At 35.8% G+C, this 23,995-nt stretch overlaps 2 protein-coding genes across 4 annotated transcripts; one reads left to right on the top strand and one right to left on the bottom strand.

Annotated features, from left to right (window-relative positions):
• Window positions 1–717: 717 nt before the first annotated feature.
• Window positions 718–12,983, bottom strand: slc45a1 (solute carrier family 45 member 1). 3 transcript variants are annotated; one of them, XM_051912174.1, is made up of 10 exons: window positions 12,755–12,980; window positions 11,699–12,132; window positions 9,561–9,653; window positions 9,104–9,328; window positions 6,521–7,401; window positions 6,270–6,423; window positions 5,236–5,412; window positions 4,946–5,151; window positions 3,580–3,805; window positions 718–1,134 (listed from the first exon to the last, which is right to left on the bottom strand). In XM_051912174.1, exons 2-10 carry the CDS (start codon window positions 12,120–12,122, stop codon window positions 1,106–1,108), a joined length of 2,415 nt encoding a protein of 804 aa, XP_051768134.1. In that variant the 5' UTR covers window positions 12,123–12,132; window positions 12,755–12,980; the 3' UTR covers window positions 718–1,105. The 3 variants fall into 3 exon arrangements, with proteins under 3 accessions (XP_051768134.1, XP_051768133.1, XP_051768135.1); XM_051912173.1 differs by lacking the exon at window positions 718–1,134 and having other exon boundaries at window positions 1,426–3,805; XM_051912175.1 differs by lacking the exons at window positions 718–1,134; window positions 3,580–3,805 and adding an exon at window positions 3,819–4,755 and having other exon boundaries at window positions 12,755–12,983.
• A 706-nt stretch (window positions 12,984–13,689) lies between these two features.
• prxl2b (peroxiredoxin like 2B) lies at window positions 13,690–23,943 on the top strand. The gene is made up of 7 exons (XM_051912177.1): window positions 13,690–13,878; window positions 14,793–14,997; window positions 17,033–17,084; window positions 17,453–17,516; window positions 17,753–17,828; window positions 18,447–18,565; window positions 23,209–23,943. The coding sequence occupies exons 1-7, from the start codon at window positions 13,816–13,818 to the stop codon at window positions 23,233–23,235; spliced, it is 606 nt and encodes a 201-aa protein (XP_051768137.1). The 5' UTR covers window positions 13,690–13,815; the 3' UTR covers window positions 23,236–23,943.
• The last annotated feature ends 52 nt before the right edge of the window (window positions 23,944–23,995 follow it).

The following is a 23,995-nucleotide window of genomic DNA, read 5'->3' as shown; positions in this document are numbered from 1 at the left end:
GTATAGTGTCATTAATGTACATACATTTAAAAAAAAAAAAAAAAATGAAAATATAAAAAACTTTGCAAGATTTACGATGCTGATGAACGTTAAAATGCGTCATCACAAGTCCGTGAAAAGGGTCTATTGCTGAGTATTTTGACTTTAAAACTCCAGTGATCTACAGAGTTTCAAAAACGCGTTGAAATCGCTGGTGTCTTACCTCACAAACTACCTTTTAACCAATCACGTCAATGTTCCAGCGGGCTTTAGCATATCATTAACTATGACCGCTCTGAAGCAAGGTAGTCATGTAACATTACATTAGCAACACATTATTAGCTGTTTGATAATGTAATCAAGCAAAAGGCTAATCATATTAATTACCGTCATGTGTCCAACGTTGTAAAAAGCCATACCATTATATAGTGTTTACCTCAGTAAGTTGACCGAGTGGACCCTGAGCTCGTGCGAGTGAGTGGAGGCGGGGCTAATTAGCATATTCATATATCCGCGTATACTAAATGAAGCAAGGGTGTAGAATTATATTCAAGCTATTTTAAGGCACGAAGAAATTTTTTTCACAGGATTTTTTTTTTTTTTTTTTAAATATGTCATTTTGGTGATCAAAGGTGAGTTTTAAGGGATAAAATTATTAACTACAGGGGGACTTTAAACATGGACTTAATAGAAACTACACCAGTCAATTGGAACAACATCTGCAGCACAAAACCTTCATCCTGTGACATCTGTTTAATTCTCAGAGCATTTACCTGTACAATGCTACTTATTTACATCATTTTCCTTAGTGGAAGATACCATATCTGTACATGCTCGTGTAGATTAGGCAAAGAATGTAATGAATTTCAACTCATTCAGTTCTTTATTCGTCGCTTCTTGATTTGCTTGCTACCTGGTGAACATGAGTTTTTTTTAAAAGTATGAAGTGTCGCATGTATTGCAAAGCAAAACAAACAAAACAAAAAAAAGATGCTTAGCAATACAGGCACACAATTCTGAGCGCTCTGGTGGAGAGTCCATATTTGTTGTCCAGATTTGTTGTAGTCACCAAACAATACATTTGGCTTGTTCTTCCGCACAGGGCCTGTTCCCGTATTGCGATCACTCACGCCCCAGCCTCAACGTCCGCTCTGCCTGATAATGACAAGAACGACGGTCATTACAACGATCACGCCAGACCACAGGAAAGCAGGCATGAGAGCGTGCGTTCCATGACATGGCTCAGTAGGGGAACCATAAATACGTCATTTATGTTTTTCTTACAAATATGTCATTGGAGCGTCCACCAGTGTCAAGCTATGAGCCATGTTACAGTATGGCAAACATGCGAAAGGAATATTGGCACTCATAAAATGTGTGTAGTAGGTAGCTAGTGTTCAAATGATGAGCCTAATCACTTTAAAATACTATGTGCAAAACGAAGAATCAATAGAGACACAGACATTCTCTGTTTTACTGTCATACAGTTTGAAACAGAGGCCTACAGTAAGGCATCAATGCGGCTTTACATGCAAACAAACCGACAGGTGACATCTTCAAACAGTTCATGTTGACAGGATACATTGCTTTGGACATGTGAGAGGGGTTTACTTTTATTAAAAGCAATGAACTTTAACAATTAGCTGACCAAAAACAATATAAAGAGAGCTCAGAGAGCTATAAACAGTTTTGGCTTCCTCCGTTACGAGGAATTGACAGTAAAAAAAAAAAACATTTGACATATGTACACGCCAGATGAAAGTAGTCAGACATCACATGTTCACAAACAGACTTTCTCTCATACACACACTACACAAGCTTGCCTTCATGCAGTCACTGTTTGCAGCATGCTTACGTTAAGAGATCTGAGTGAGATGCATAGTCAAAAAACGCAGCTCTTTTACCCTCTCTCACATCTCCAGGACTGCGTAAAGTGAGGAAGGTTTATCTGAAGCAAGCTCAAAGAGTCTGAGCGGTTTGTTTGTGTGGACGGGGTCCAAAATTAACTTTTTACCATGTTTGCCAACGGCTGTTGACTATTTTTGCACAGTTTATATACAACAGTAGGTCTAAAAGTCTGTATTGTTTTTGCATTCTTTTCTAATTTAAACAATTAGCAAAATTTGAGTGAGATTTATCTGAAATATTTACATAGTAAACTGTATTTGGTTTGTTTATTGACAGCTGACAGCTGCACATAAGATTATTTTATGGGGAAAAAATCATGCTTTGGTAAATCATAAGATGAAAACACAAAATTATGACAATAGGTGAAATTATGACTTAAAAAGTCAAAGTTATGTCATGTAATCATTTCAACTTTTTGTCATAATTTTGACTTTTTAAGTCATAATTTCGATTTTTATGTCATAATTTCAATTTTAATCATAATTTCGACCAAGCATGTCAATTTCAACCTTTTCTCATAATCATTACTTAAGTCATAATTTCGACATAGTATGTCATAATTTAAAATTGTTAAGCATAATTTCGACTTAGTATGTCATTTTTGACTTTTTGTCATAATTTAGAATTTTTAAAGTAATAATTTCAACTAAAGATGTCAGTTATGACTTTTTATCTCATAATTATGACTTTAAGTCAGTTTCAACTTGGTATGTCATATTTTCAACTTTTTATGTCAATTTTGACTTTTTAAGTATGTCAATTTCGACTTTTTCATCTCATAATTATGACTTTTTAAATCATTTTGACTCATATTTTCAACTTTTTGTCATAGTTGCAACTTTTTAAGTCATAATTGTAACCTGTCAATTTCGATTTTTTATTTCATATTTTCGAATGTCATAATTCTGTTAGAATTTTGACTTTTTTTTCATAATTTGATTACATGATATGATTTACCATAGCATGACTTTTTTTTCCCCTTATATGGCGGAAATAGGCTTCCATATGATTTAAACAAAACCAGATGATTATGTTTATCAGGATGATTAGAAAATGACATAATTACTGTATGTATATACAGAATATATACTGTATGTATGTGTTCTAAATCTTAAAACTTTATTTTTATTTTTGTGTAAAAAAAAAAAAAAAAAAAAAATTTTTAAAAAATTTCAGTGTGGTCTCAGACTAAAGGACCCTAATGTATGTATATTTTGTACTTTTGAAAAAAGATTATCCCTTTATCCCTTACATATTTGTGTCATATATGAAAACTGTTCATGGTTCTGTTCCTCAAAAAAAAAAAAAAAAATTGGTGAAATTTGTCTGTAGTGTTGTCTATAGTGTACTGAAGTCAATCAAAAAAAAAATTGGCTTCCTATAAACATCTGACAGCAAGTTTTCCACTAGAGTATAAGTTGTTTGAAGATGCACAACAGTCACTGATCTTTTATTTAGAGGACTGTTGGAATTTCTCTGCTTTGATTCTTGGATATCAAAGAGCTTTAGACTATCGTTCTTACATCATGATTTACATTATGTTGCAAATCAAGAAAGCTACCAAACAACTGTCTGGTAACTCATGTGGTGCTGATGGAGTGTTAATTTTGGACCCGGTGTGTGTGTTCGGTGTGAGAGAACAGATCTAAATGTGCACCAGTAGTGGCTGGGTCTCACTCTGGGGAGGCTCACCCTCGGGTGCTGGCAGATGGTACACCACACACAGTGAGGAGTACAGGCACCCCACAAATGACATCAGACTCGAAAAGTACATCACGCCCTGGGCCCCACCCACCAGCGTTGTCAGTGGGCCCATCGCCACAGAAACCAGGATTTGTGCCAGGAAGTACTGACAGCTGAGCAGGGAGATGTCTACCCCCATTCCTCGCCTGGTCCCGTTCTCTGATGAGCCGCAGAACTGCGAGAAGAACATGTGGACAATCATGACTGAGATCAATGAAATCTGAAGTCACACTGAATGAAGACTAAATGCAGTCAAACAGATAAAAACATTTAGTACTGCAACTTTGAGAAGTTCAATACAAGTTAAACTCCATCATCATGCTGTCGATTTCCACTGACAATAATTTTGGGTGTGAAAACATGCAAAATACATGTGCTGTATTGTACTTACAATGAAGTCTATGGGGAAAAATATTACAGAAGGTTTAAAAGCAGAAATTTGTCACTTATATTGTTGTTAAAGCACTTAAAATAATTCTTCCATGAGCTGTAAAGTTGTATAAAATCATCATTTTATGTGTTGCCAACAAATTATTGCAAATAGTTATGTTATATTCCTATTTATATCCCTATTTGGTGTCCTGCATATTGTCTAAAAGTTACTATGTACACTATAGTCGTGAAAGGAATTTAAAGATTTTATATAATTTTGCACAAACAGGGTTAGTATAAGCAATTTGATCACTAGTCTCATGTGAACACAAATAATGTTTCATCTTGATGATATGCTTTCAAAATAATGTGTATTTTGATGTTTATACTAAAATGCATGTTTGAGTTGTCTTAACTGAAAGCAACTTGCACTGACATATCTTAAAATATGGCAATGTTTTGTCTCAAGATGCACATCAGTAATGCCTTATTTTTCAAAGCACGCTTATTAAAGCTACTTAAAAGGTTAGTTCACTTCAGAGCAGTGCTAGAGCATATGTGGTTAAAAAGAATATAAGGCACGCGTCTGACTGACCAATCGTTTCACTAGATAAGACCCTTACTCCTCGTCTGGGATTGTGTAGCTGCATTGAAACTGCAATTTGGACCTTTAACCCGTTGGTCCCTGTTGAAGTCCACTATATGGAGAAAAATCCTGGAATGTTTTCCTCAAAAACCTTCATTTCTTTTCGACTGAAAAAAGAAAGACATGAACATCTTGGATGACATGAGGGTGAGTAAATTATCAGGAAATTTGAATTCTGAAGTGAACTAATCCTTTAAATGCCCTAATTTAACTAAGCTTAATTTAACTCCTTTTTTTTGTTTGTTTTTTACATCTTATTGTTGTGTGTTTCTGTGCTGCAGATGATCTTCCTCTCACCTGTGGGCTCTGGTAGTATTCACAGAGCAGAGAGTAAGGCAGCGTACAGAGAGAAGAGAAGAGAACTCCGTAGGTGACGCAGAGAGACAGCAGCACATACAGGTTGGTGGAGAGAGTGGCCAGCCCTGTGCCCAAACCAAAGGCCAGATAGGCAAAAAAATACAGTGAACGCAATGAGAAGCGCTCCTCCAGCTTCTCAAGAATGGCTGATGACAAAAGAAAGAAATGCTATTACACAATAGTCTTTGTGCATGGTCAAGTTGTACAGCATCGGTCACACTTTCACCAACCTGAATAAAAAGCAGCACTAAATGCATAGATGCACATCCCCCAGCAGCCCATGGTGACGCCAGAATTGTAGCGCTTGTACTCCTCTGAATCGTGGTGAGCCTTTGGGTCTCCACCAAACACAACCTCCCCCATGAAGTCAGTGTAGAAGAGCAGCATCCCCTCAAACGATAACCAACCTGTGGATTGTGTTTTAGTCCAAATTTACGATGGAAGATGACATAGTTGGACACAAACACTTTTAAAAACACTCTCAAAACACTTGAAATAATTTTAGATTAGCAAGAAACCCCAAGATTATTATTCACAAAATTGTACACATCCTTTTTATAATAATTTTAATAATTTTTACCTATAAATGTATAACATTCCCAGATCTAAAACATCTGATCTTACCACATTTAAATCCATTCCAATCAGTTATTTTATTTTAAGTATTTATTAATAATTTTGTATTTTAGTATTTATATTTTTATTTATTTTCAAATTTATTTAATTTATTCATTTATTATAAGACATTTTTTTATTTTTTATTTGTTTAAATATTTCTATTTAATTTTAATTCATTTTATTTCAGTTTTAGTAGTTTTAGTACTTTAACTTAAACTTGTTTTTTTCAGTTAGTTGCAAGGAAACATTGCAAATTTTTTAATCTAACTGCAAAGTTTTTAATCTAATATTAAAATTTTATTTTAGTATATTTCAGCTTTATTTCGATTTACTTTTATTGTACTGTCAAAAATTATTTTAAAAGTTTTAATTAACAATAATAAACAAAAATAAAATTAATCAGATTTCCCTACAAATCAGTGCAAAAAAAACATGCATATTAGTTAAACATATTTGTTAGCTAATACTTCCATATTTTATTATTTTGCAGTTAAGGATTTTAATCAGCAGTAGGTCTATGCTAACACTTTAGTTTGTTATCAAGATCTTAATATCAGTGCTCTTTAAAACAACAACAAAAAATGCATATAAAATATGAGCCTCAAACATTTTGTATATGGCTAATGAAATTCACAACCTATATTACCCAGGAAATGGTTGGTGCACAGGCTTCGTAAACATGGAGGCATCCTGCAGATGGCGGTACAGAGCAGCTTGATTGACATTTGAGAGTCTGCTCCTTCATGGCTGCCACTGAGGTCACTGTCATAGCGCATTCCATTCAGCAATATGTTTGCCACCTTGGGAAAAGATCAGAGATAAAAAAAAACATGCTAAAATTCAATGCAAAGTTGTATACATACAATGTACATAGTCAAACCTACAGTGCACACTGACCTGTTGACTGAATGTGACAGTGCGTCTACGACCGTTGTCCAAGCCACCACTTGGAACAATTAGCGGGTCCTCCATTAAGGCCAGACTCTGGGGACGCTTCAGTATCCCTGAGGTACTGCCTCTCTGTGACCCCGCCACGGCCTCATTAGGCTGGTCGGCAGGTTCAATGGCTTGCTTTTGCTCATTAGCTTGCAACGCTTCAGTCGCCAGCAACTCTCCGTTAGGCTGTAAGAGTTTGTTTTGCTGTGCAACTTCATTTTCACCAGGCGTTTCACTTTGCCCTTGAGGAGGGGGCGTGTCTCCTGGTGGCAGAGGCAGAGCCACCGCCTCCGGTTCTAATGGCTGAGGAGTCTGCTGTCCGGTGTAGCATTCAATCAATACTCTGTCTATGTAGGAGGTGCCTAAAGAGGAAGCAAACTCATTAATGCCTGTGAGCGAGTTATCCCGACTGATGAAGCTGCCGTATTTGGGTGTCAGAGGACTGATAGGGGAGATGGGGCTGGTGAGGCCTGCGTAGAGACGTGCGTTGGCACTGCTTGAGCGACCCACTGGATCCTGGTAGTGGCAGTTGGAGAACTGGCTGTTATATAGGGCTTCCTCCTCGTCTTCATCGTCCTGGTCTGCAGCAGCTCCAGTAGGTGGCGGTGGGGAGGGTGGCAGAGGAAGGCTGGGGCTTTTGAGGTTTTGGCCGCTTCTCGTTTGAGGCTGGGATTGGGGTAGAGGTCGCTCAGGAATACTCGTGAGGGTCATGGCCGTGGTGGCGGCGAGGGTGATACTGGTGAACAGGTATATGACCCGGAGCTGGCCACCCATTGACCTTCCGAACTCAGTTTTGTCCCAGTTAATGCCACCCACAATGTAACCAAACCCACCTCCAAGGCCTGAGTCAAATGAAAGATGCAATAGTAATGTGATACAGTAGTGTTATTGTTAAATAAAGCTAATACTATTAAAATCATTTTGTGAAATAAAGCTGAAATAAAATAAAATAAAAATATTAGATTAAAAACAACCAAAAATTAGAAATGTTGCCTTCGCAACTATTTGAAACAAGTGTAAGTTGACGTGTAAGTTGAAGACCTAGAATTACTAAAACTAAAAGTGAAATAAAAATAAATATTAAAAATAAATTAATAAAGCTAAATGGAAATATTCAAATAAAAATTATAAAAATGACAAAAGCACAAAACAAAATGACAACTTAAACTAAAACATAAAAATAAAAGCTAATTCACAATATTAATAAATACAATAATAGTATATAAATAATACAAAAATAACACAGATTTTCAAGGAATTAATTTAAATATGTTCAATTAAAATGCGTTAAATGGGTCTATACTTTTATAAGTAACTGAAAACTTAGTAAAATTATTAGCCAAAATAATTAGAAATGTTTCCTTTGCATCTAATTGAAATAAATAAGTTAAAGGGTTAGTTCACCCAAAAATGAAAATTCTGTCATTAATTACTCACCCTCGTGCCATTTTACACCCGTAAGACCTTCGTTAATCTTCGGAACACAAATTAAGATATTTTTGTTTAAATCCGATGGCTCCGTGAGGCCTACATAGGGAGCAATGACATTTCCTCTCTCAAGATCCATAAAGGTACTAAAAACATATTTAAATCAGTTCATGTGAGTACAGTGGTTCAATATTAATATTATAAAGCGACAAGAATATTTTTGGTGCACCAAAAAAAACAAAATAACGACTTATTTAGTGATGGCCGATTTCAAAACACTGCTTCAGGAAGATTCGGAGCGTAATGAATCAGCGTGTCGAATCATGATTCGGATCGCGTGTCAAACCGTCAAACTGCTGAAATCACGTGACTTTGGCGCTCCGAACTGCGGATTTCGACACGCTGATTCATTATGCTCCGAAGCTTCCTGAAGCAGTGTTTTGAAATCGGCCATCACTAAATAATTCATTATTTTGTTTTTTTTGGTACACCAAAAATCTTCTCTTCGCTTTATAATATTAATATTGAACCACTGTACTCACATGAACTGATTTAAATATGTTTTTAGTACCTTTATGGATCTTGAGAGAGGAAATGTCATTGCTCCCTATGTAGGCCTCACGGAGCCATCGGATTTAAACAAAAATATCTCAATTTGTGTTCCGAAGATTAACGAAGGTCTTACGGGTCTGGAACGGCATGAGTGTGAGTAATAAATGACAGAATTTTCATTTTTGGGTGAACTAACCCTTTAAGGTTGAAGTACTAAAATTATTAAAACTAAAACTGGAATAAAAATAAATTAAAGCTAAATAGAAGTAAAATTACAAAAGTACAAAACAAAATTACTAAAAATGAAACAAAAATGAAATTGAAAATATAAAAATAAAAGCTAATTCAAAACTGAAAACATTAGCCAAATTAGTCAAATTAGCCAAACACTATTTGATATTTTAACACTAACGTTATTAGACATATACTGGATTACGAAAAAAAAGTCTATATGAGAAGAACCATGGCTCAACATCTTGCAGCATATGCTAGAAGTTATTTCCAAAACAAAGATATGCTTTAAATGATAATTAACCACAATTAATCTAAAAGTTGTGCTCTAACCTGCCAGAAGAGCATGTATATTTAGACCTCGGTCTTGGTCCTCTGGGCTACACACATCCATCATGTACGCATGACTGGGGTTGTCAGCTGAGTCCGCACTGAAGTCCATCAGAACCACGCCACACACCGTCAGCACGATGCCCCACTTGTGATCAAGGGTTGTGTCTGCCAGAGCTGATCCAATGTCCCTTCCATTCAGCACCAGTGTTAGACCCATCAGAGCCCCTACAAACACAGCAAAAGAACAACATTTATGATCAATTTCTCTAAATAAGAATGCAAGTTTACCAAGTAAGTATATTAAATCAATTGCAAAATAAAAATGAGATTTAAAAAAAAAAAAACTAAAATACAGTAAACTATAAACAGCAAAGAGTTCTAAACAGAAAAACAGAGAAATAGATGCTTGATTGAGCAATTAGTGAAGTTTGCAAGAACTAAATTCAGTACTGCTTACCTATCGCCAGGGCAAAAATAAAAGGTCTCCTGCGGCCAAAGCGAGACGTACATCGGTCACTCCATGCCCCAAGAATTGGTTGCAGTAGAAATCCTGACAATCAGAAAAAGAAGAGAGTGAGCAAAACGTAACTGGCTAAATGACATGCCGGAAACTGCTCGGAATGGGGCGAGTAGAACTGGAGGGGTCGCATTGGTGCCGTGACCCAGGTAAACCTCACTCCCCTAGCCTCAAGAGGCGCACTAGCAACTGATGCTAGCGGCTGCGGTCTTTAGCGTCCTTGTTAGCGTGCCCGACTCCCATGCCGGTGTCATGAGAAGTCGAGTCCCTCCCCCTCAGGAATCAGGTCTCCTTTAGGACCCAGGCAGTAATGCCTGATCAAAAGTTGTTTTCGTGATGTCTTAACTAATTATAGCCTATTTCACTATTGCATGATGTTTATTACATTAAGTGCACAAACAGCATGCTTGAAATATAAAATTAATGCCGATGTATTGCATAACAAAACAAACTGGAAACAGATATTGGAAGCCAAAAACATACCTAATATAATATAAGCTAAGCTAGCAGGCTAATCGGGAATTATAGCCTTTATTTCTTCTGTGGAACTTTTTAGGATATCCAGCTCATTCTTTTCAATATAATGAAAGCGAATGCTTTTACAAAGGCATACAATCGCTTTGTGTGAGGAACAGACCCAAAAACTTGACATCTGCTATAGCTTATGTTCAGGAGAAAAGTATATATTTTTGAGTCTGACTTGTGAACAAGTTGCTTGCTTGAGTTGAATCTTATCTATGAATGATTCATTCACAGATCTGACGGATCCAGTATTTGAAAGATTCTCAATGATCTGGGGCCGCCCGCTTTCATAAGTTGCTTAGATTAGTATTCAAAGTTATGTAGTCGTCTAATTTTTCCTTTAAGACTGCTCATAACTAAAACTAGATCTAATTTGAATCTGAAAAGTAAGACTGATTAAACCTTGACTAACTGCTAGTTGACTAGTTTCAAACACAGTGGCTATTTATGCAACTGGACTCTGGTCACTTTTTTAACTTTAGTTAGTGTGTAATGTTGCTGTTTGAGCATAAACAATGACACTCAAAAGTTCAATGCAAAGGGAGATATTTTCTTTTAACGAATTCTCTGTTTAAGGACTACAACAAATGGCTGGTAGGGACTACAACAAGCTTCTTCCTGGGTTAGTGACATCACTTCCACCGAGAACACGCAACAAAGGTGCGTGAGGCCATGTTTCTCTTTAGAGAAGAGGAAGAGTTGTTGTAGTAGAGTGTTGTCACCATGCTGTCATTTTACGCCGGACTGCTTCACAAACGAGGGTCAATTCAATGCTGGATTTGCACAAAAGATTAACATGACGGCACATGCTAGTCGATGAGTTGACTCAACTCCACAGCAATAAATTTATCCACTAACCATTCAGAAATGTCCAGTTTCATTCTAAAAGTTGTAACTTCTTCCTGAGTCTCTCCATCAGTGTCCGACTCTGGTTTGAACAATGTAAGGCTGAACGTCCACCGTTACTGACAATCCTCATTTTGGCTGCGTGAGATTCTCCAGCTTTGTTGTTGAGCAACCGAAGCGCGAGCTGTTAAAGCTCCGCCCTCTTCTGGAAAGCGGGCTTATATGCATTTAAAGGGACACACACAAAAATGGCGTGTTTTTGCTCACACCCAAATAGGGGCAAATTTGACAAGCTATAATGAATGATCTGTAGGGTATTTTGAGCTGAAACTTCACAGACACATTCTAGAGACACCAGAGACTTACATTACATCTTGTGAAAGGGGCATTATAGGTCCCCTTTAAATCTGTTTTTTATACAAAGATATAACATGGCTTCAGAGGAATTTGAATATAGTGTTATAGACCACTATTATGTACATTTATGCATTTAACAGCATAAATTTGTGGGAATCGAACCAATGTTGTTAGCACCATGATCTACTGTTTGATCTACAGGAACATTCATAATTTGCCTCATTTTTACAATCTTCATTCACTTTTAAATTTTCATATTGAAAAGAGCAGCCAGGATATTCTTCAAAAAAGTCTTCTTTTATATTCCGTAGCAGAATAAAAAGGAACGTTCATTTCTTTTAATATCTACTTACCTAAAATTGGACTGATGAACCACACAAGACTGTAGAACTGATCGGGCAGCCCCATCTGAAGTAACACAGGAGTAACATACGCCGTCTCCATCGCGTAGCTGAACTCGATACCAAACAAAATACAGCCGTTGAAGAGAAGCTCGGGGAAAGTGCGTCTCGGAGGCAGCTCACTCAGGTCGAGCTGTTCCAGGGGGCACGGAGTGTTTGGTGGCGGTGGCGGAGATGGTCTGATCAGTTTCCGTCTCTTCGGGTGCCTCTGGAAGTTGTTGGCTCTGTGACTGAGGTGCCGTGTGGTGGATGATGGGAAACTGGACGTCTTGGACAGAGTGGGTCTCCAAGTGCCATCCTGGGCAATCCCGAACTTCCCCCCTACAGGACTGGACAACAGGGGGTCGCTCGAGGTGCCCATTCCAGGAGATAACATTCTGATCACACTGCAAGGGAAAAAATGTGTTGATGCAAATTTCAAAAGACAAGGAAAAGCAGTCTATCACCAGCTGCACCGAGCGCTCTTAGGTCATGGTGACATTGAGGTAGGACAAGATAAACAACACAATTGCATAAAGCAATGGCGCAAAGCATCACAACAGCGGTTTTATACATCAAATTAGCAGAAAGGTATCGTGAAGAAGCGCCATTGCTTCAAGGAGGTCAGTGATATGACACTTCCCTCGTGCACACGACGCACTGCAACCAATGCGCAGCTCCACTGTCAAGATGCGCAGTGCACGTGTGGTTTCTCTATAGCTGAGGAAGCAAAACGCATAACTGCAGACTCGTTCCTTCACACTTCAGGTTTCTGATTATCTCTATTTTTTCATTCATGCGTGTATAAAAAGCGCACATGATCTTTTGTTTCACAGAAATGTTTAATAATGGATGACAAGGAGGATGCTTGGAGAGCAAAACATCTTTTTATTTTCAGTTGGACCAAACCAGCTGCATTTCAGCGGTGTAATAATCACCCCAATCATTTGCTTTCAAGGTAAAGATTATACAATTGAATCGACTCCACTCGTTTGTTCTTTGTGAGAGGCGTGCGGATGGAAATATTACCTTTATCTGGGATGCTCTTCATGCATTACTGGTTTGCAAACAGCAGACGGAACGGCACATCATGTTGACGCTGCTGTTTAACGTTTCGTCCTTTTTCGTCTTTTCTGGCGCAATCATTTCTCAGCTTTTATCGTGCTCCTCCGGTCTTCCCCTGTTCTCTCATCTCTCCTCGGCTCTCCCCCCGTGACGTCACGGCATCGCCCCTCCCGCGCAAATCTGCAGCATCAGCATCAACTGAAAACTGACACCTGTCAAAAACACTAAAAGACATTCGGACCTTCAAGATGTCATTTATTAATTTATTTATTTAAATTGACGATTTTAATATTAGAAATAGTATACTTTGCGTTTACAAACAAAAACAATCAGCATTTCTTTGGAAATGTTAAATTATGAAGTTTTTTTATTATTTTATTAATTTATTTACATTTTAATCTATTTTATTTTATGTGGAAAGCCCTGTTAGGGACGATATTAAGGAATGGCAAACCAACACCATTCTGAAGTTAATAATTTACTAGCTATATACCGATATTGAGTAAATAGTTTGTTTGTTTTTTCTCTCTAGGTCTGTACTGATTATTAAATGTAAATCACTACAACTTTCAAATGGAGGAAGACAGACTGAAATTATTGACCTTTGATGTAGGTCAATTAGACTAAACCCAGATAGGCTAAACCACACCCTAAATGATCTTATAGAATATGTTAACCTTGATCTTGGGCTCAAATATATATATATTGTAGACTGGAGTGATTCATAGCATACATTTACATTTACACATATAATAAAATAATTTCGGGACGTTGATTAAATATCTAACAAATAATAACAGAGTTGCCATTGTCATATTTATGTAATATGCCCCGCCCCTGGAGCGCATGGTTTGAATTCCAGAAGCTGTGATTGGTCGATACGCGTGTCACTCACGTCATGTCTTACACAAGTGGGCGTGTGTATATAACAGCGGCGCGTTTGTGCGGTTGTGTAAAGTGTGAAAAACAGCTGAAGGAGCAAGAGCGAATTTCACACCTAAAGGCAAAAAATAAACACTAAGAAAATGTCATCCGTAAATTTGACCAGCCTAGGAGCCAACCAACTAAAAAACACCACGTCTGGAGAGGTAATAATTCAACTAACGTTTCAATGTTTCTATAAGTTAGCCTATTACTAGCAGACTATAGTGATGTTCAGATGCAAACGGTCACTGACTGAATCATTTCTAAAACTTAAATAATGAGTACTAAAGTAACCTGGTTATTGAAAACAAGAAATACTACTTTATATTAAAACCATTTAAATGAATATTTCAAAGTGTTTTCATGAAAAACACTTCCTGTTCTGATGTTCACATTGTGTCATCCTTCGATCATGACTTTGTAAACAAATGTAAAGCTCTTCTCACACTGCAGCTGTTAAGATTTAGTTGATGTTTGTGAAGTGATGATCCCTAGGAGGATCAGTTTGCTCTTATTCCTGATGTGATATAAACACATTGACACTCGAGGTCTAAATGACAACTCAGTCACTGCTTGCAGGTGTCAAAAGCAATGAAAACTCATTATGAGTCTTTATAATGTAATGCAACAAAATAATGCTTCAAACCTATGCAGTTATGGGTTTCTTTTGGGGGTTCCTTGTTCTAATTGGGTATATACTTTTAGGTACCTGTACTGCCATGTCAAAATTACTGTTTAAAATACTTTTTAAAATATTAAACGTATTTAATATTATTAATATATGTAATGTTATTTGCCGTCTAAGTAGAGATGCACCGATATATCGGCCAATAATCGGTATCGGCTGATAAAAGCAAATTTTCACACTATCGGCAATCGGCTGATAAAAATGGCGTGTGTAACAATTTTAAATTAATTAGAAAATGAATTTTAAATGAACTGTAGCATGTCACGGCTTCATATGTAATGTCAACTACCCCAAAATGTAAATAAAGTTTGTTTCATCCCCTATGAATTACTGTTTATGAGCTGGAACTAATGAATGAAACTTTTATCTTTTTTGTCTCTTGTCTATTAGATGGTGGAGGTTGGCTCTCTGTGGCGGGAGCAGACAGTCATTCTCTTCTTCTTGCGGAGGTTTGGTTGTCAGGTGTGCCGGTGGATGGCAGCGGAGGTCAGTAAACTGGAGAAAGACCTGAAAGCAAATGGCATCGCTCTGATTGGCATCGGACCTGAAGAGACGGGAGTGAAGGAGTTCAAGGATGGGGGATTCTTCAAGGGCGGTGAGGATTTGACACTGATAGCTTGACTTTATTGTTTAATATTGTTCCTAATTTCTTAGTTTTACACTAATGATGCTCAAATATGCAGTGGGTTATGAAAGTCTGAGACCACAGTGAAAGATCTTGTAGTTACCTTATAAAGACCTGTTCAGACCAAAGACGATAACTATAGCGATAACGATGGGGTTCTATATCGTTCTAAATATAAAAGAATAGCACACCACGATTATAATAATAGAGAAACGATATCGTTGGAATCACTTTTAGAATGATTTTTCCCAGCTGATGAATGATAAAAACATTGACAGCCAATCAGAATCCATCCTGCTGTAAAGAGCTTGAGCATTTCGCGACAGACTACAGAACTGCAGTGCGTGCTTATAATAAACAGAACGATATCGTCCGCTGGTGTGGACGCTGATGTAGTTATAGTTATAGTTATCTTTATATAACAGTTATCTTTCTTGGATTGAACCTAAAAGCACACACTGCAGTTTTGTATAATAAAAAAAAAATAGGTAATTGCGACTTTTCTTCTCACAATTGTGAGTTTGCATCTCACAATTCTGACTTTATTTCTCAGAATTGCGAGATATAAACTCACAATTGCGAGTTATAGTCAAAATAGCATGATATAAACTCGCAATTGCATTAATTGAATTATAAAGTCGCAATTCTGACTTTTTTCTCACAATTGTGAGTTTATATCATGCAAATCTGACTTTATCTCACAATTCTGACTTTTTTTTCTCAAAATTGCAAGATATAAACTCACAATTGCGAGTTATAAAGTCAAAATTGCATGATATAAACTCGCAATTGCGTCTTATAAAGTCAGAATTGTGAGTTTATTCTGACTTTTTTCTTAAAATTGTGAGTTTATATCTTGCAGTTCTGAGGAAAGTCTGAATTGTGAGATATAAATTCAGAATTGTGTGATATAAACTCGCAATTGCAAGAAAAAAGTCAGAATAAACTCGCAATTCTGAATTTATAAGACGCAATTTTGTCTTTTGTTACAATTGACTTTTTTCTTAGAATTGTGATATAAACGTCAGTCTTTTTTCCCTCAAAATTGCACATTATATCACGCAATTGTGACTTTATATCACACAGTTCTGACTTTATTTCAGGCAATTCTGACTTTATAACTCAAAGTTGTGAGTTAAAATCTCGCAATTCTGATAAAAAGTCGCAATTATCTTTTTTTATTTTTTATATTATGGTGGAAACAAGCTTCCATACCTGCTGCTTTAAGCATTCAAGCTCTTTAAAGCAGGATGGATTCTGATTTGCTGTCAATGTTTTTATCGTTCATCAGCTGGAAAAAATCGTTCTGAAAGTGATTCCAACGACATTATTTCTCTGTGCCGTTATCGTTATAGTTGTGGTGTGGACTCTGCTATTCTTTCATATTTAGTACAATTTTTAGAACTATGTCTTTATCATTATAGTTATCCTCCTTGGTGTGAACAGGCCTTTAGAATAAACAGAACCATATTGTCCACTGGTGTGAAAGCTAATATAGTTATCGTCATCTTTATCTTTATAGTTATCTTTCTAGGTGTGAACGGGCCTTAACTCATAATGCATCCGGGTCTGTAAAATAATACATGACATAACATAAAACACAAAGTGTCTGTTTAAGTGCATGTAACTGAGTGACATTGATCATTTTCTTGCTTTCATTGAAGCACAATATGCTCAAATTCAGCTTATGCTGGATTCAGGATTTATTCGAGCATCTCCAAAGCAGGAAATAAGCAGTTTTCACAAGTGCGCTCTTGGACACCATTGAGTTAAAGAAGGATTTCAATACTCTGCATTCTTTCTTCTGAAATAAGTGATAACCTCAGGTTAAGCTCATTGCGTGGGTTTTGTTTTGAATTTATTACTGATCGAATTCCTGTCTTTTACTGTCCTTTTTACCTGTTACTATCCTTACCATGCCTGTGTTTGCCTTGGGTTTGCCTTGGATTTGCCACTGATAAAAGGTGTCTGATCCTGTGAATATTTAACTTTTTCTTTGTTTTAGACATCTACATTGACGAGAAGAAACAGTGTTACAAAGATTTAGGCTTTAAAAGGTATGAGGTTCAACTTGAGCATATTCATGATTATTTTTACTTAATGGGATAGTTTACCCAAAAATGAAAATTCTGTCATCATTTACTCACACTCAAGTTGTTCCAAACCTGTATGAATTTCTTTCTTTTTCTGAACACAAAAGAAGATGTTTTGAAGAATGTCGGTAACCAACCAGTTGATGGACCCCATTGACTTCCATAGTATTTTTTATCTTCTTTTGTGTTCAGCAGAAGAAAGACATTCATACAGGTTTGGAAAAACTTGATGGGGAGTAAATGATGACAGAATTTTTATTTTTAGGTGAACGAGTGTATGATTTTGGACCATGACACAAGCATGTCAAAATCTTTCTGGTTTCCAAACTCAGGTACAATGCCATTAATGTGGTTCCAGCTGCCATGGGAAAGAAAGTACGAGAAATTGCCTCTAAGGTATTTATAATGCATCATACATTGCTTCTAATAGTCATTTTTGAATGAAAATTATAATTCTGGTCCAGTGATAACTAGTGATTAAGTGACTTTAATTAGATACCTTATTTGTAAAAGTTTTTTTATAATGACCAAAGACCAAATTTGAGGTGTTAAATAAATAATACCTTACTTCAAGATGTGCTAAAAACTTTCAGATAAAGCTTTTGATTCATTTTTTTTCACCCTGTCTGAAGGCAAGTGCAGAAGGAATTCAAGGAAACTTTAGTGGAGATCTTCTGCAGAGTGGAGGCATGCTCATCATCGCAAAAGGTAATTTTTATCTTTTAGTTCCTCTTGTGTACTGATAAGCGTGTCATAGAAGAGAAGCAAGCTTGTAATGGAAGCAGTCTGCATTATTCTCACTAGAGGGCAGCATGACTTCACATTTAGCACATGCAAATCTGTTCTGAGCTCAGCATTGAGAAATAATGTGAAGAAATCTGCCTGTAGCAGAGATTAGCATTTTAGAATAAACCTTGATGTTTGTGGATTTGATGAGTCTCTGAACTGTTTCTGGGTCTTAGTGTCAACAGTAAGCTTAAGAGCACTAATTCAGCAATACAACTAAACATGTTTTCACACAATTCTCATTACTTGAATTCAACTGGATGTTGAGGTTCTCATTAATCTCATGATGATTCTCATTAGATTCTTATTAATGTAACAGAGTAATATTTGTCCAGTACTATTATTTTATTCTAATTAAAACTGATTAATTTTCTGTTTAAACAGTACTACCATAACATATAAATACTTTACTATTTGAATTATAGATCTTTTTTTGCATTACATTAATTAAAATTAAAATTTTCCGGCCTACAATAATGAAAATGTGCTTAACTGTCATGAAAACAATATCACAATGCACGAATGTGTCACTCTGTTCAGGTGGAGAAAAGGTTTTGCTGCATTTTGTCCAGAAAACGCCTGCAGACAACGCATCTCTTGAGGACATCACCAAAGCTCTCGGGATCTCTGCCAACGTCCAGGCTGGAGAAAAGCCACAGGTAAAACATAGGAAGTGTCAAACCTCTTTGATACTGGAGTATAGTTAGATGTCTCATAAAAAGTTAGTGGTTGTGATTATCGGGTAAACCAGTCAGGAGTTCTTCCTCTGAGTTGTTTCTGGGTATTTTATTGCAATAGGAACAACATTGCAATACAACAACAATGCAGTCATTTAAAACAACACAAAACAAGCATTAAATGAAAAATCAAGATATTTTATTTCACCCCCTCAGCAACTGTTTTTTTTTTTTTTTCAACTGTCTTGAAAAACTAGGATAAAAGAAATAGCCTAATTTTGAAAGTGTCTTTTCTAGACCTGGAAAATTTATATAAATTCATAAAAACTCTAAATGGGAATGGGATTTTTTTTTTAAACTTATGCCATTCTCTAAAACATTTTATCTGGTAGAAATTAGTAAGTGCAAGTGAGTAATAATATTTTTAAAACTTGTTGTCCTTAATCCTTAGCCAGTAAATGATGAACAACAACTGGCAAATTCATTTGTTAAAATGAGTGGGAATATTCAGCTCTTAAAACTTCTGGAATCCTGCAATTTAATTTACAGAATCTAGGAAGGTCAGGTCTTCAGATATTCTTGTGGGCAGTAGGGGGCCTTGAAGTCAAAACCAGTTGAGAACCACTGAAGTGCATTTCTTGATGCTTTAATATAGAATTAAACGTGTGCTAGAGCTGCACGATTAATAGTTAAAAGGTCACGATCTCCATTCATGATCTTATTCCTAAATGACAATGATTCTATTAATCCTTTGACAAGTACAATCACAGCAAACATTCAAGAGAGAGCAGTTGTCATGTATAGGTTACACCAGTAAGTGCCAATAAATGACTGTTAAAAAAAATTATTTAAAAATGTGTTATAAAACAATTGAAGTCTTTATGAGTGAGTCATTGAATCATTCATTCAAACCGATTAAAAAAATAAATTAAATAATAATAATAATAATAATAATAATTCAAATTAATTAAATATTTTTTTAAATAGACTGCAGCAATTAACATTTTATCAGAACCTTATTACATGCTATTTTGTTTAGTTGTCTTTTCAGAATCATGGGAGAATCGTGATCTCTAAAATAAATTGTGATTCTCAATGTATCCAGAATCATGCAGCTCTAATGTGTGCATAAATAATCTTTAAATGCAACTAATACAGAAAAGTCTGAACTATCCATTTTAGAATATAAGTGTTACTGTTTTGAGATTTGTTTTACATAACTCGAAGCTGTTTTTGCACAGACTTATAATTTATTCAATTTGCGTTCATCATGTCCCAAATAAAACACACGAGATGAAGAACCAATGTATTATATCAGAATAGGCATTACCACAGGTATTTAATATATAAGCCATTTTATAATTGATTTTCTTAGCAAGATAACAGTATTATGAAATAAAATTACTCATGATATTAGTCATATGCATAGGATTTTAGTTGTACTACCCACCTCTACTATCTGAAGTGATATTAAAATGGCTAACATTGAAGTTTTGGTTTTTAAAATAACTCTGATGTGTTTTTGAACAAGTGGTTTCAGTATTGTTCTCATGTTGATGCTTGATATTTTATTACTTATGGTCAAAGAACAAGAGTTTTTTTTTCTCCACAGACTGTCTAACATTACCCAGTTTTATAGATTTCTACTTTAATTGACTCAAAAAATGTGACTACACTATTATATTAATGTATTTTTGAGGCCAGTCTTAATATTCTTATTGTGTATTGTGTAGGGTCACTTTACAAGGACAATTTCACTGTGGTTTTTACTGCAGTAAAGTATAAGATTTTGGGTTGCATTGGTCCATGCAGCCACACAAGAACATGGTGAAACCAGGACACCAGAGGAATTTCACTGGAATAATATCTTACTTTTTCTCAGTGGCTTAAATAGACCAGAATATGAGCGCAATTAAACCCTTACAGGCCTCCACAAGACATGCTAAAGAATCTGTGTTCTGCCGCAGCGTGACCTAATTCATGTCAACGAGCAGCTTCACCAATAGCTGTTCTAGAAAGAAAGGCACGAATCTGTCTGATGTTGGAGCACAGATGCTTTGCCTTATGTAAGTGGATGTTTGAACAAGTGAAGTGATTGTGGGGTAGAACAGAGTCTTGTTGTGAGATCGATCTCCTGGTTTAGCGTGATCTTAACCACCCCGAGGCCCCATGATGCACCTGGGTGTGAGATTTCAGTGGAGCTCATCTCACAACAAAACCCACTAAAACCAGCGGATACTATTTTCACCGCTGGTTATTACAGGGGGTTTTTATGTAGACGTGCAACCCCTAATGTCACGCGTGGTCTGAGGTAAGGACTTAACCGTTGGCTTCTCTTTTCCTTGTCAAGCTCAAAATGAGGTGAAGAAGACCAAATTGCTAAGTTCAAATGGGGGATGCAGTTCATTTGGTTCCATGTGTGTTCAGTCGAGGAAGCAAAATCTTTCTTTATAGAGAAACAGAAAAAATAGAGTAATTGATTGCTAGAATAACCCTGTAAAGCCTGACATATGAAATATTTTTGGTGACACTTTAGGTTAGGTTAGGTAACTTTAGGTTATTCTACGCACAAAGATATTATATGACTTCAGAGGACTTTGAATATAGTGCACAAGTCAAGTGGACTACTTTTATGATGCTTTTATGGTGCTTTGTTGTGATTTTGGGAGCTCAACTGTCCCAGTACTCATTCACTTTCATCATACTGATTGCATGCAAGAAAGAAAGACATGCGTGAGTAAATAATGACAGAATTTTGATTTTTGGATTTCCAAAACAATCCAATTCCAACTGAGATATTTCCAAGTGCAGTCACCCCAAGAAGTATGTGGACACATAAAATAGTATAAAAGTCTTCAAATTAGATGACAAAACATGTATTCCCCTAGATTTCTGGCCTGGATGCATGAGGCTCCATTGCTCCAAAGGCATGGTTTGTTAATCAATGTCTTCGACAATTCAAAGAGTATAAGAGTTTCTTGTGATTTAATAAGGTGAATGGTAAAGGTATATAAACCAGCAAAAACACTTATAGATGTTCTGAAACATGTTTGTTCTCATTTGGACAAAACGTTTAATGCCAAAATAACAAAAATGTGCCATTATTTCATGGAATGGTTAGTAATTCTTGTAATTTATAAAAATAAATCTTATTAATCAGTGCTAGTGACACAAAACATCATGTTTAAAAGATACCACATTGATATTATAAACACTAATTATAAGGAAATTAATTACCAGATTTGCCAAAATGCAACAAGCTTGCAGCTTGTGATCATTGAAAAATATAAAATGAGTTTAGTTTGCATACTACAAACTTTGGAACAATTAAGACTTTAAAAATGTCTTATGCTCATTGAGACTGTATTTATTTGATCAAAAATACAGTAAAAACTGTAATATTGTGAAATATTATTACAATTTAAAATAACTTCTTTTTATTTTAATATCTTTTAAATTGTAATTTATTCCTGTGATGCAAAGCTGAATTTTCAGCATCATTACTCCAGTCTTCATTGTCACATGATCCTTCAGAAATCACTCTATTAGTAATAATTCTAATGTTTGAAAACTGTTTTTGCTACTTAATCAGCGATTCTGATCACAAAGGACAAAATAGAGATTCTCATTAATTTCATCAGTTTTCTCTGCGCTCATTTTGGGAAGTCACACTCCATATTTTTAGAATGTTTTATTCTGCGCTATTATTGTGGTCTCATTTGTTATGCCGAAGTCAAAAGTCTGGCTACACGAGAAACATACATTGTGTCGTACCACACCCTTAGATCTACCAAAAGACCTTTAGTCCATCTGAAGAATAAACATGGTGTCATTCAGCAGCATATCTCAGAGCAGATCGCTCCCATGGGTCTTCTGAGGAAGGAAAGGGCCCAACAGACAAGTCAAGAGCCCAAACCCAAGTGTCGTCACTGAATGACATGGGAGAGTCCCATGGGAAATTGATTGGATGATTTAAATTGTATGCATTCAATAACTGATCCGTCAAGGGCATTATGGTTTGAAAAAGCCTCCAAATAACTTTCTTACATTTAATTTCTCACAATCCAGTTTCTTGTCCTCAACCATTAGATGATGCTCAGAATGAACATTAATATTGGTTTGGCAGACAGTGTCTTTGAAATATTTCTATTAATACAACGAAGCACCACATCTGCTCTATATTAAAAACAGTTACGTTGCTTTGAAGTTCAATAACAGGACGTGTCGCAGGTCTTGTTTACCCATTAAAGACTACCGGCGTCTGTTTTGTCATTTTTGAGCCAACGATGCCATTTCCTTTGTGGGAGTGTGGGCTGTGATGGTTACTTTCACACGGCCGTAAAATGCAATGTCAGACTGACCTGTGCATCCCAGTTCTGCTTTGATTATAACTTGAAAGATTGACTTTCCTGTTATTAAAGTGATAGTTCAGCGTAAAAAAAGTTTCAATTCTGTCATTGCTCACCATTCCAAACCTGTATCAAACTCAAATAAAGATATTTCAAAAATGTGTCAGTGTTTCCATACTGTAAATGAGGTCCAATGTTATGTACTCAAGGATACTTTTAGTTATTCATTTTCACACGATCAACCAAATGATTTTATTATTTTTGTGTCCTTTACAGTGCAATGAAGATGTTTGCACAAGATAGAGGACTCGGTGTTCTTCAGGGATGAACGGACTGTGTGATTCCTGGTTATCCAGTGTTATATTCCCCCTAATCTGACTCAAATCATCTTTTACATGTATGTGACACTTTGCTTTAAATGCCAAAATATACACTGTAAAAAAAAAAAAAAAAAGAATCGTTGGTTTAACTTAAAAAAAACGAAGTTACCTTGTTGCCTTAAAATTTTGAGTTTATTGAAATAAAATATTTGAGTTAATGCAATGAAGGCGATTGGTTTAATCAACAGAAACTCAAAATATTATGTTGTTATCTGAACCACATTAATTATTGAAGTTGATTTGACAAAAAAAAATAATGTTGTAAAAACAAATCATGAAAATAATTTTTACAGTGTAATGCACTGATCATACAATTACAATAAGCATTTTTCTATGCATTGTTGTTTCTTTTGTTGATGAGTAATTAAACTCTCACAGTAGTCATGTGAATAAACACTAATACTGCTTTGATCCTCAATTTTTTCAACCGTTAAAATAAATGATTACAAGTGTGTTTTGTCATAAGCTTTGCATAGAGCTAAAAGGTACTCCTTTTAATGAGATTATTTTATAAATCTGCATTTATTGATTTTGTTTTTTTTCTAAACACATCTGACTAAATGTGACTTGTTAATTTAAGAATGTGACTGACATTTATAAAGATGTACGTATTAAAACTCTTACCAAAGTATATTTGTGGGTTTTTATGTATGAATGTGGAAAAAAAAAAACAGATGCATAAA

The sequence above is a fragment of the Ctenopharyngodon idella genome, chromosome 11 (genome assembly GCF_019924925.1).
Source record: "Ctenopharyngodon idella isolate HZGC_01 chromosome 11, HZGC01, whole genome shotgun sequence".
NCBI lineage: Eukaryota > Metazoa > Chordata > Actinopteri > Cypriniformes > Xenocyprididae > Ctenopharyngodon > Ctenopharyngodon idella.
Note: the sequence above shows the minus strand (reverse complement) of the source record. Positions and strands in the feature narration are given on the sequence as shown.

Excerpts from the sequence above, each read along its gene's own strand:
- slc45a1 (XM_051912173.1), bottom strand. The coding sequence starts at position 12,122 with ATGTTATCTCCTGGAATGGGCACCTCGAGCGACCCCCTGTTGTCCAGT. Across the intron at positions 9,654-11,698 it reads GTTCATCAGTCCAATTTTAG|GATTTCTACTGCAACCAATT; the intron begins GTAAGTAGATAT and ends TCTGATTGTCAG. Across the intron at positions 3,806-4,945 it reads AATACTACCAGAGCCCACAG|TTCTGCGGCTCATCAGAGAA; the intron begins GTGAGAGGAAGA and ends TTCTTCTCGCAG.
- prxl2b (XM_051912177.1), top strand. The coding sequence starts at position 13,816 with ATGTCATCCGTAAATTTGACCAGCCTAGGAGCCAACCAACTAAAAAAC. Across the intron at positions 17,829-18,446 it reads CATGCTCATCATCGCAAAAG|GTGGAGAAAAGGTTTTGCTG; the intron begins GTAATTTTTATC and ends CACTCTGTTCAG. Across the intron at positions 18,566-23,208 it reads AGGCTGGAGAAAAGCCACAG|TGCAATGAAGATGTTTGCAC; the intron begins GTAAAACATAGG and ends TGTCCTTTACAG.